At 43.7% G+C, this 13,259-nt stretch overlaps 1 protein-coding gene across 11 annotated transcripts in view; it reads left to right on the top strand.

Moving 5' to 3' along the window:
* Positions 1-13,259, top strand: part of ADGRA1 (adhesion G protein-coupled receptor A1) — a 1,508,265-nt gene that overhangs the window by 1,237,336 nt on the left and 257,670 nt on the right. For all 11 annotated transcript variants that reach the window (XR_011024437.1, XR_011024435.1, XR_011024438.1 and 8 more), the window contains one exon: positions 4,094-4,217. Coding sequence is in view for 2 of the 11 variants with exons in the window: in XM_068257544.1 (XP_068113645.1) it covers positions 4,094-4,217 (124 nt within the window). In the remaining 9 variants the exon portion in view is untranslated. The remainder of the gene's footprint in view (positions 1-4,093; positions 4,218-13,259) is intronic.

Here is a 13,259-nt window from a genome sequence, read left to right as displayed (position 1 = left end):
TCATAGGAGCCTATAGGCACAGATATCCTGGCACCTTAGACTTCACCCTCACTAAACCTACAAACCCCTGCCAATACCGTACTGCAGGTTTATTGGCTGCCCCGGCTGTCACTACTTCCTTTGCCCATCAAAGGTAGCTACACCCTCAATATTAAGTAGCTAGAGGTCCCCCCAAGAGTAACCTCAGTATTAGGTAGCTAGAGTAACCTCAGTATTAGGTAGCTAGAGTAACCTCAGTATTAGGTAGCTAGAGTAACCTCAGTATTAGGTAGCTAGAGTAACCTCAGTATTAGGTAGCTAGACTAACCTCAGTATTAGGTAGCTAGAGTAACCTCAGTATTAGGTAGCTAGAGTAACCTCAGTATTAGGTAGCTAGAGTAACCTCAGTATTAGGTAGCTAGAGTAACCTCAGTATTAGGTAGCTCGAGGAAGCTCAGTATTAGGTAGCTCGAGGAAGCTCAGTATTAGGTAGCAACAAGTGCCCCTGACTGTAGGGAGATCTGGTCAGTGGAATGCCGAGACCTTGGTGAGTAACCTCTTATTTACACTCTTATCAGGACTCTGCATAGGGAGGCACTCAGGGAGGGGAGTTAGTGGCCTTTTCATCATCAGGTGCCTGTAGGCATGTGCCTACAGTGCCTTATGGTAAATTCATCCCTGCCTTCACAACAAGAAGCTGCGGCATGGGAGAGTACTGTGATGCATGGCGACGGTTAGTGTGGAAGGTAGCCTAAAACATCACCTCAGCCTGTCTCCACTCCAAGCAAACTGATACCAAACCACTCCTAGCTTACTGTGTTCAAAAACCTTTCAACCTATCAAAATGATGTCTACTGTGCATATTCACATTACTTTGAGTCGCTGCCCATTTGTGAGGACAGGAACGTGTTTAGACTTTAAATGGCAACTATCCCCTGAAAGCTCACAGCTCACATGTTCCTGTCACAGACTGATACATATACAATATATACTCTGCTAGCTAAAAATAAACATTCGCCCGATACAGAATGTCTCTCTGATAATAGAAAGCTCTTGCAATTATGTTCTCAGCATAGTCTTAACAATAGCTCAGAGTGGATTTTCAGCGCATGAGTCAGATGTAAGAACCAGCAATTTGCTGCTTCTCCCTGAGACCATAAATAGAGTGAATTAGAAATGCAGTAATGTATTGGGCTGAGGTGATGCTTTGAAAGGCAGCAGAAGTTCATATTTTATGTTTACCGGTAGTCTGCTGATGACAGGAAAAAATTCTGATTGGTTTATTGTTAAACGCGCGGTACCGCAAATGGCCTTTCTTTAGCGGTTATGGAAAAATTACCTGAATATGCATTCCTTGCAACTGTGCTGGAATTTTGCTTGGCGGAAAAAAAAATGTTGAATTTTCATTTCTGTGGAACTATTCTGCGATTTTGATTTGTTGGTGTTTCTAGTAGTGTCCTACTTTACACTGACAATGAAATACATCAGTTAGAAGGCTTTGGGAGCTGAATTGCAGCCCCTTTACAGCACATGGCCACACATTCATCCCTCATCTAGCTTTTTCAGCCTAGCAGCTGCTCGGAGTGCAGAGATCTTGGATGTGTGAGGTCTCGGTACAGAGTTGGTAGCTGTCCATAATGATAGTTCAGATGTTTGATAAAGCAAGAGTGACCTTTCAGGGATTTCTCTTTGTTTGGGATTGAGTGAGTGTTAGAGGTTTAAGGTTAAGGTCATCATGGCATTTGCGTTAGAATTATGTTACAGTTGGGCTAAGTCTCCACAGGCTTCAAGCACAGGCATTCGACCTGCGTTTTTGAAGCTTGTGAAATCCTTCATGAATGTGTTGCCATAGTTTTATGTTGAAAGCACCAAAGCCGTGTTCCCACGGATTGAGGCACAGAGAAAAAGAATCCACCTCCGTAAAATGAATCTGTGTCCGTATTCCCGGGAAATAAAGTAAACCTGTGAAAACGTTAAGTATGTTGGTTTCCTTTAAAGGGACTCCGAGCACCTCTCATGGGCATGCCTTTATGCCATACGACTTTCAACAAAGTCGTGCTATGACCCCTCTGGAGGAGCCTCTTGCAATGGCCATGCATGTCACTTCCTCTTCCTGCTTCATTCAGTGATGCACTTCTCTAACGGAGAAGACAGGGGTGACCTGGAAGTTATATTTTAGCCAAGATGGCAGCTGTGATTTTTCAATTGAAATCAAATGAAAACTATTTGGTGTAGAACTGCCAATCACTTCAGGCATCAAATGAAAGAGGAGAGCACAAGCTACAGAAAGGTATGCATCTTTAAGTACTTAGCAGTACTGGTTGGAGTCTTAAAGGCATACCCATGGGAGGTGCTTGGAGTTCCTTTAACGGTGTTTGAGTTGTATGGTATAGCCACCAATAAGAAACACCTGAATAGAGGGTGTGTGTTATTCCAAGGGATTCAACAGACTTCCTAGGGAGACAGGAAAAGACACAGAGACACCAGGAGCCTCTTATGGTGTAGTATGTCAAGTGTTGATCACGTTGTCCATAGCAACCACAGTATAAAGGCAGATGAGGAAATCCCGTCCTCACTCGAGTTCTTTAGTCATCAGATATGTGGGTCGCGCTTTAGAAAACAAGCAATAGTTCAGAAATTGAACACTAGACTAACCCCCCAAAGCACCTGGGAAGCTGTAACATAACAACTGGGAGGGAGAAGGCGCCCCAAAAATAGGTGGTAGTGGATGAAAGGTATATAATAGTAATTTTTATTACTAAAAATAACAAAAAATATAAATAATAAAAATGGCTTACCTCAAAGGAAGGGGCAATGTCAATTTCAAACGAAAGCTTTATTATTCATCAGACACTATAAACGATAACGCGTTTTGCAGAACACAGTCCACTTCCTCAGATCATATTCAAAACAGTGTCTTTATACTGTAGACAGTAAGTTCGGATCGCAAAAAAGGCGCCTTTTAGGCGCTCTGAACTTCCTGTCTACAGTATAAAGACACTGTTTTGTATTTGATCTGAGGAAGGGTTGTTAGGGTTAGGCACTGGATGGGGTTTGGTTAGGGTTAGGCTTCGAGGGGGGACGGTTAGGGCTAGGCATCAGTAGAGGGATTGTTCTTTGTGAAAAGAGGGTTACATTTAGCTGTAGTAAAACATTAGTATCCTTTATCAATAATTTACTATCGTAATTTGCACTTCAAAATAGTAGAATATCGTTAAGTTCAGGGATGAGCAGAAACTACGCCAGTGCGAATTTACGCATCGTAGTTCGCATCTACGCATCATAGTTCGTAGGTGAAGTTTCAAAACTACGCTTATGAATTTACGCGTAGCGAAGTACCGCTATGCGTAGCTTACGCCCACTATGCGTAGTTAACATGTGTATTGCGTAGTGAACTATGCGTCTAATTTTCTGCGTGCGATTGTATGCTTACAAATTTACGCATTGGAAAGTGGAATGTACGCATAGAAGAGTTCCCGTTATAAGCATTTAGAGAGGAATTAATGCATACAATTTTCTGCATACGGGCATAAGCATCCGCATACATTACGCTTCACACTTCGCATAATTGCGTATTTTAACGAGTAGTCTACGAAATGCATACGAAGCGAATATTTGATTTCAAAGCCGTATTTTGGTGAAGCGTAATTGCGAAAAACTATCCATAGTTCCAGAAGTTGGCTGACTATGACCATCCCTGGTTGAATTTACCAATATTCTACTAGTGGCTATTTCCAGCGCCCAAATTTCCTCCAGGCACCCTTTTTGCATGTACGCAAATATGGCTGCTTCCGTATTCCTCACACTTCAGCTTTCCTTTAAAGCCGTGTTCAGTATTCCTGTACTAGTACGTTCCATAAGATAAGCATGCCAGTCTGGAAGCCAGCAACCTCTAAGAACGTTACGGCAGCTGCTACTGTGTAACAAGTTGAAATAATCCTGCTTTTCATGTAAAATGAAATTCCTAGCCGTTAAGTCTGCCATCCCACCTACAGTGTGAGCACAGCTTGTCTTCCTCACTTTATCCAAACAAAATGTAAACTATTTTTATAAAGAAGTCTGTTTTATATCATTATGTGCCCACTCGTAATCTGTTCCTCTTCTTCTTCTGCAGCAATATTCGGATCAGCAGGAAAGGATGGCACATGTTGCTTAATTTCTGTTTCCATACCGCCCTCACTTTCGCTGTTTTCGCCGGAGGAATCAACCGAACTGGCTACCCCATAATATGTCAGTCTGTAAGTAATGGTCATCTATCCATTTACTGGAATTCCTGAAATGTAAAAAAAGAATTACATAACATGCTAACATAGTACATAAGAGAAGTGTCTGGAGACGTTTCTGTCATTTTGGATCGCAGTCAATCTTAACATATTGCAGATTGCCTATAATAACCACCAGCACGGTGGGGTAGTGGTTACCACTCTCGCCTTGCAACGCTGGGTTGCCGGTTCGAATCCCAGCCAAGTCAACATCTGCAAGGAGTTTGTATGTTCTCCCCGTGTCTGCATGGGTCTCCTCCAGGTACTCCGGTTTCCTCCCACATCCCAAAAACATACAGATAAGTTAATTGGCTTCCCCCTATATTGGCCCTAGACTACAATACATGCACTACACAATACATACATAGGACTATGGTAGGGAGTAGGTACAGCGCTGCTTAAGATGTTGGCGCCATATAAATACTAAATAATAATAATTAAAGTGGTCTGAAACTCTGACATAACATTCAATAAAAAGGTTTTTTTACTTTGTATTATTCATACAGATATCATATTTGCTTTTGTCTACAAATTGCAAGTTTCCAAAGTGTACTTTTTCTTGCCCTGAAAACTGTCTATGCATTTTATTTCAACTGCTTTTTATTATATATTAAAATCTTCTAATGAGTTGGTCTGAGCTGTGTGTGTGCCCGAAGCAGAGATGGCTTCTAAGAAAGTGTTTTATACTTGTTACAGACAAATGTATCAACATTGGAATGTAAACAAATATACTGTTATCTCCAGTTTGGATGAGGATTTGAAGCTGAATAGCAGGACAAAGTACTTTGTTTAACCATTTCAGTGATGTTCTGCAGGAAAAAAATTGTCTGGAATAGTAGCTTTAAAGTGAACCAGAGACTAAGCACCCTCATGTATTTTACCATATATATCAGATGGAACATTAGAGAAAACACCTACCCTGCTCTCTTACATAGTTACATAGTTATTTTGGTTGAAAAAAGACATACGTCCATCGAGTTCAACCAGTATAAAGTACAACACCAGCCTGCTCCCTCACATATCCCTGTTGATCCAGAGGAAGGCGAAAAAACCCTTACAAGGCATGGTCCAATTAGCCCCTAAAGGGAAAAATTCCTTCCCGACTCCAGATGGCAATCAGATAAAATCCCTGGATCAACATCATTAGGCATTACCTAGTAATTGTAGCCATGGATGTCTTTCAACGCAAGGAAAGCATCTAAGCCCCCTTTAAATGCAGGTATAGAGTTTGCAATAACGACTTCCTGTGGCAATGCATCCACATCTTAATCACTCTTACTGTAAAGAACCCTTTCCTAAATAAATGGCTAAAACGTTTTTCCTCCATGCGCAGATCATGTCCTCTAGACCTTTGAGAAGGCCTAGGGACAAAAAGCTCATCCGCCAAGCTATTATATTGCCCTCTGATGTATTTATACATGTTAATTAGATCCCCTCTAAGGTGTCTTTTCTCTAGACTAAATAAACCCAGTTTATCTAACCTTTCTTGATAAGTGAGACGTTCCATCCCACGTATCAATTTTGTTGCTTGTCTCTGCACCTGCTCTAAAACTGCAATATCTTTTTGTAATGTGGTGCCCAGAACTGAATTCCATATTCCAGATGTGGCCTTACTAGAGAGTTAAACAGGGGCAATATTATGCTAGCATCTCGAGTTTATATTTCCCTTAATGCATCCCAAAATTTTGTTAGCTGTAGCTGCAGCTGCTTGGCATTGAGTACGATTATTTAACTTGTTGTCAATGAGTACTCCTAAGTCCTTCTCCAAGTTTGATGCCCCCAACTGTATCCCATTTATTTTGTATGGTGCTAGACCATTAGTACGTCCAAAATGCATGACTTTACATTTTTCAACATTGAATTTCATCTGCCATGTATGTGCCCATATAGCCATCCTATCTAGATCCTGTTGCAATATGACACTATCTTCCTGAGAGTTGATGATTCTGCACAATTTTGTATCATCTGCAAAAATAGCAACATTGCTCACTACTGGATCTACTAGGTCATTAATAAATAAATTGAAGAGCACTGGACCCAGAACAGACCCCTGTGGGACACCACTGCTAACAGTCTCCCATTTTGAGTACGATCCATTGACCACAACTCTTTGTTTTCTGTCCATTAGCCAGTTCCCTATCCATGAACACAGACTCTTCCCCAGTCCTTGCATCCTCAACTTTTGCACCAGACTTTTGTGGGGAACAGTGTCGAAGGCCTTTGCAAAGTCCAAGTATATCACATCTACAGCATTCCCAATATCCATATTAGCATTCACTACCTCATAAAAGCTGAGCATGTTAGTCAAACAGGACCTGTCTTTAGTAAACCCATGTTGATGCTGAGAAATAAGAGTATTTTCTACTATGAAGTCATGTATAGTATCTCTTAGTAACCCCTCAAATAGTTTGCATACAACTGATGTGAAGCTTACAGGTCTATAATTTCCTGGATCTGATTTTTTGCCCTTCTTAAATAAGGGCAAAAAATCAGATCCAGTAAATTATAGACCTGTTTCTTCATTCGCTGCTCAGCCTGCTTGTTAACAGCACTGATAAAATCCCCGACTGAGTATTCAGTCTGGCTTTGCTCAGGAATCATTATAGCAGAGCCGCAAGGAGGCAGGCTTGGGCTTGAAAAGACATCAGAGAAGACAGACTCGGCTATAATGACTCCTGAGCAAAGCCAGACTGAATGCTCAGTCAGGGATTATATCAGGGCTGATAACAAGCAGGCTGAGCAGTGAATAATGAAACCGAGAGCAAGGGTATGTGTTTTCTCTAATGTTCCCTCTGATATATATGGTAAAATACATGAGGGTGCTTTTTCTCTGGGTCACTTTAAAGCTACTATCCCAGACAATTTTTTTCTGCAGAACATCACTGAAATGGTTAAACAAAGCACTTTGTCCTGCTATTCAGCTTCAAATCCTCATCCAAACTGGATATAACAGTATATTTGTTTACATTCCTATGTTGATACATTTGTTTGTAACAAGTAAAAAACACTTTCTGAGAAGCTGTCTCTGCTTCAGGCACACACACAGCTCAGATCAACTCATTAGATTTTAATATATTATAAAAAGCAGTTGAAATAAAATTCAATGACAGTTTTTTTTTCTTTTAGAGCAAAGTAGAAATGATGACTTTCAGACCACTTTAATATGTTAGTTGAGAATATTGCTTTGTACATAGGTCGTTCTGTTTTATAAATGTGTAGCTAACAGTCTTGACATCTAAACCGCTGCACTCAATTCTTCTTTTTTTTTTTTTAGTATTGCCTATGTCTGCATCTTGCAGAGACCAGATGCAATTTGTGGACCAGCACGGTGCTATCCATGGGTGTAGGGGTGTGCTTCGGGAACATTTATGTCCTTGAGTGTTCCCAAAGACGGGCGGCTCCGTAATGCACATACCCGAAGGTGTATTCAACCAGTTGGTCAAATTCATGCAATGGGGTTGACAGTGCTTACTTATATTACTTACTTGAAGAGCAGGCGTCATACAATTTAGTGGCTGACACCCTTGCAAATAGTGATATAGCAATAGGGGATGCAGAGGTTGCAACTAAACTGGGGCTCCTGGAATAGAGGGCCCACCTAAAAACCTAATTTGTACTATATTTATATGATTGCCTTTCTATGAGCTGTGAATTGTGGGAAACTGTTCCCCCTCCCCATTTGTATCTCTCACATCGAGGCTTCCTGTGTCATCATTCCACCAAAGGGTTCTTCTATAACAAGTCCTTCCAGCAACGCTGCCAACCATGGACTAGGCTGCCTAGTAGAACAAAGTGCTTGTGGATAGAGGAAGAAAGCTGTGCATGAAGGGCTTTGTTCTACTGGGCATGTGTGGACCTTACTAGGGCATGCCCAGCCAGGATGGACTTGGCTTGGAGCACGGCCAGAAGACGAAGTGGGCTATGCATTGAAATGGCGAGTAAAGTGAATGATCATCTAGAGGTTTCCCACTAGTGAGGTTTGTAACACAACTTTTATTTTTAGATCCCTTCAGGAGTGATTTGGGGCTAATTTGGGCTGTAGGCAAGTTAGAAGCTTTCCCTTGCTTATTATCCACCTGCTTTGGTGAAGTGACTTTGCAAGTCAAAGAAGCTATCAGCCAGGCCTCTGGATGTCCTCCAAGTAGTATTGGTGTTCAAATTCAGGACCACGTGGTTCTGAACCTGAACAGCCGCATATAGCACCATTTCAGCACCGGACAGCAGGATGGGGTGCATTTCATTTAGCTCGGATACTTCCTGATTCCAAGCTGGAAGGAGGAAGTATCAGGGCTAAATGTAACGCACCCAGTCCTGCTGTCTGTTACTGAATGCGGCTGTACGTGTTCTGAGCCAAGTGTCCCGAATACAAACACCAACACTACCTTCAAATGCTGAGGACCTGCCTATGTTGTTTTGCGGGTGATCTGGCTTTGAAAATATTACTTTGTATATTTATCTTTTAAATAGAGCTAAAGGTCGGTACACATGACAGGATTTTTGCGGCAACTTTTTTTGCGTTTGCACAATTTTATGACCGTGGGTATGTTTTTGCGATAATGTGATCATGTTTAGCGTCATGCAAAGATCTTGACAGTCTTGTCAGATCACTGAATGGACAATCGTTCAGATCCCCATAGACTCCCACGCAAATTACTGCAATTTAAAATCTCAATTTTTCCCCTCGTTTGTTCTCACGGTACGCAATCGCGGAAGACATATCAAGGAATGCTCTTTCGCTGCATTTCCCCCCATTTATCTTCTTGTGAATCCGCAGCTTTAGCGGAGTTCCTCCTTGTTGAGGCCAGGAACCTATTCAAGAAGTTCTCCTGTTAAAGGTATCCCCATCTGCATGAATGGATTGGACTATGGCAATGATATACATTTAGTTTTTGACTGTAATTCTGAAGTGATTGCATTTTTACGACGAGAGTGCATTTAGGAGTCTCCAGGAATATATCTCTGGAAATAAATTGTACTTGAGATCAGCAAACCCTCCAAACTGTTTTTATTGGTGACATATATTATTGTGGCTGCGAGTTTCCTGCTTATGGAAATGCCTTCACCGTTAATTGAAAAGTCTGTTTGAAGCATTTAAAATGTGCTGGATTGCAAAGATAGCAATTTGCTGGCTCGACAGTACAGTACAGCATAGACATCTCTGTAAAAGGGACAATGGAGAATATTCAGCAGACATGGGCTTTCGAGTAGCTTACTACTCGAATTCAGAATTCAAATGAAGTCTAATGACTTCACATGTGACCACGGGATGGGGGGGGGGGGTTAACCTACCCAGAAGTTTTCGGGAGGCCTGCGTTCCATAATGTGTCATTGGCGTAATGAAAGCCGCGTTGCATGACTCACTACCGCACTTCCTCTTTCAAGCCGGAAGGAGGAAGTGAGTAGTGGAACATGGCTTTCATTACGCATATGACGTGTAATGGAACGCATACGGCCCGAAGGCTTCTGGGTAAGTCCCGCGGTCCTGTGGTCACACATGAAGTCATTAGACTTCTTTTGAATTCCGAATTCGAGTAGTAAGTTACTCGAAAGCCCATGCCTGATATTCAGTAAGGCAGCGCAAACCAATGATGATGAATGTACGTGATCAACACATACACGCCAGTCACAAACCATCTCTTACCTTATACAGTGACGTGTCATCTGATTGGTTGCTGTTTATCTTGCTCTTTGTACATCATAAATACTCTTTGGAGTACTTTCTAAATAATCCTGAATGCTTATTGTATAAAGAAAAAATATATAGTTTCGAGTTTCTATTGCACTTAGTCATCATCGTAATCTACTAATTACGGTTACGAGAAATTTCACGTAAATTTTTGCAATTATGATTGGAATTTCAATTGATTCTGTGTAATCTATTCGGAATTGAGGCATTATTTGTGCGTAATTTTGTGCTGACTTTAGCGGTTAACACCAAAGCCCCCATACATGCCAACGTTCAAAAACACCTTGTAGTGTTTGAGAAAATTGATTTTTAAAAATGATTTTTAAACTCAGAAAAGTGACAGTTTTAAAACCAGTTTACCTTTGTAGTTTTTGGAAAAAAGGCTTATTATTATTTATTTATTTTGCCTTGTTCCTACTGTTCCCCTTAACCTAAGCCAGTGATGATAGCATGTATGAGCGGATCAGTGAATAATGGCACACAGCACCTATGCATAAAAATGGCGCTGCATTAAAAGATACGCTTATCGCTATTTATCGTTAGTACTGCATAATAATGGCGTACAGGGAAAAAAGAAGAAAAACGGCACACAGTAACGTTATTTATCACTAGCACCCTCCATATGCTAAATTGCAGACGTTATTTAACTGCAAAACAGTGAATGGATTTAAGGTAACATTGTCAAGGTTAGGGTTAGGCACCACTAGGGAGGTCTTAGGGTTAGGCACTACCAGGGGGGTGGGGTCTAGGAGTTAGGGATAGGTACAGAGAGGGTTCTGTGTGTTAACGCTATTTTTCAATAAAATAAACAGAGCTAAATAACGATAAGGCTTTAACGTTAAATATCGATTAGCGACAAACTAATTAGCAGCAGCACCGTGCGCCATTATTCGTAGGCGCCATTTTCAGATGGATCCTGTATGAGGGCTTTGCTCCTGGTAATCTGGCTGGCTACTCCCTTCTGCGCATGCCTAGCCACACACAGATCCAGTCGTGCTCCGATGCTGTGGGAGCGCTAAGAGGGATGCACGCGGCCGGGCCATGTATGCACAGAGGAGCGCAGTGGATTACCGGGACCCATATCAAGAAAACGGAGAGGCAGGAAAGGGAGCTCATGCACCTCATGGGACTGGAGGAAGCCCCAGGTAAGTATACCCCCCTTAATAATATCTCAGGTTTCCTTTAATATAAGCAGGGATGGATTTTCAAAAAGGCATGTTAGGCCTTTAGGTGGCCACACACGATACATAAATAAATTGATCTGATTTTATGGCAATTCGATAAAAGTGATCAGATTTCACGGAAAATCAAAAGCTTTTTTTTTTTTTATTTGAGCAAGACATCAAATCGGAATTTTTTCCGATATAATTCAATAGGGAGTGGAGGATTTTTCAGATAAATTTTCAGCCCAGATTTCCTGGATCACCTAACCCCACGCTCGTCCCAATTAGTGTTGATGTGTTCAGGTTCTTTAAAGGGACCCTGAGCAGTACCATAAATTAAAAGATTTCACTTACCTGGGACTTCCTCTAGCCCACCGTAGGCCACAAAGTTCCCCGGCGTCCTCCTGGCTCCTCTCTGTGTCCCTCCGGTGGCTCCCGTTACTGGCGACACCCGGATCAGGTGTCGGGCCGACTCTTCCTGGATACTGGCGCTCGTCGTCATCACGCCGGCCGCTACGTGTCATCACGGCAGCCGGCATGACAGATCTGCGCATGCGCGTTTTTTCTAACTCTAAACCATGCATGTGCAGACCTCTCATGCCGGCCGGCGTGATGACACGTAGCGGCCGGCGTGATGACGACGAGCGTCAAGGTCCAAGAAGAGTCGGTCCGACACCCAGCCTGGGTGTCGCCGGTAACGGGAGCCACCAGAGGGACACGGAGAGGAGCCGGTAGGATGCCGGGGAACCTTGCTGCCTACGGTAGGCTGGAGGAAGCCCCAGGTAAGTGAAATCTTTTAATTTACGGTACTGCTCAGGGTCCCTTTAAATTCGAACTCTCGTTCTGAATTATTACAATCAGCCCCTACATGTGGACAGCGACAGCGTTAACTCACCCTTGCCACCGCCTCTGCCCGCTGCGCTCCATATTACATTTCATATCACTACAATATTTCCTGCTTCTGGCTTTGAAGGAGAATATTTATGAGAGCTAGAATGAAATGTGGAGTGCACCACCCAGAGGTGGCGACAAGGGTGAGTTGGCTCTGCCTCTGTCTGCATGCAGGTTTTGATTGCAAAGAATTTGAACTGAAGTTCTGAATTTGAAAGAACCTGAATGCATCATTAGTAGTGTTGGGCGAACAGTGTTCGCCACTGTTCGGGTTCTGCAGAACATCACCCTGTTCGGGTGATGTTCGAGTTCGGCCGAACACCTGATGGTGTTCGGCCTTTTAGTTCGGGTTCGCCCGAACTGCTCAATGCCCGGCCGAACAGGGCCCTGTTCGGCCGAATACGGCCCCCCTATGGGGTCGCAGGCATAAGGGGGGAGCATGCCCCGATCGCGGGGGGGTCGGAAATTCCCCCCACCCCCTCCGCTAGCGCTCCCCCCTCTGCCCGCTTCCCCATAAAAAGTTTGCGTAAAGTTAAATAGTACCGGTGGTGGCTGCTGCAGTGGCTGGCTGGCCGCCCTTTCTCTGACCTCACGTCCTCTACGTGAGGACGTGAGGTCAGAGAAAGGGCGGAAGTACCACAAGGGTACTACCGCTGAACCGCCCGCTGCCCGGCCTCAACGCGTCCTACTCGGACTCCTCCTCCTCACTCACACCACTGCCAGGCCAGCCAGCCACTGCAGCAGCCACCACCGGTACTATTTAACTTTACGCAAACTTTTTTATGGGGAAGCGGGCAGAGGGGGGAGTGCTAGCGGAGGGGGTGGGGGGAATTTCCGACCCCCCCCCGCGATCGGGGCATGCTCCCCCCTTATGCCTGCGACCCCATAGGGGGGCCGTATTGCAGCATGTTCGGGTCCCCATTGACTTGCATTGAGTTCGGTGTTTGGGCCAAACATGCCGAACATCTGGCCCATGTTCGGCCTGTTCGGCCCGAACCCGAACATCCAGGTGTTCGCCCAACACTAATCATTAGTCCCTTTCCATCCTTTACTGGAAGTGGTAGCTGTGCGTAAGGATTCACTGTAGTGCTTCAACCTGCTGGTACTATATTAAACATCTACTTGGTTTGCCTATTCCTAAAAACAGGCCTGTTTCTAGGGCCGTGCAGCTGTGCGGCCGCCCTGAGCGCTGAGGTAGGAGGGCGCGGTGATGGAGGGGGAGCTGCAGCTGTGGGGAGAGCGGCCCGACCTCTCCCTCCCTTACTCTCCCGGGCCGCT

This window comes from Hyperolius riggenbachi, chromosome 10 (assembly GCF_040937935.1).
Source record: "Hyperolius riggenbachi isolate aHypRig1 chromosome 10, aHypRig1.pri, whole genome shotgun sequence".
Lineage (NCBI taxonomy): Eukaryota > Metazoa > Chordata > Amphibia > Anura > Hyperoliidae > Hyperolius > Hyperolius riggenbachi.
This window is presented reverse-complemented; position numbering and strand designations above follow the sequence as displayed.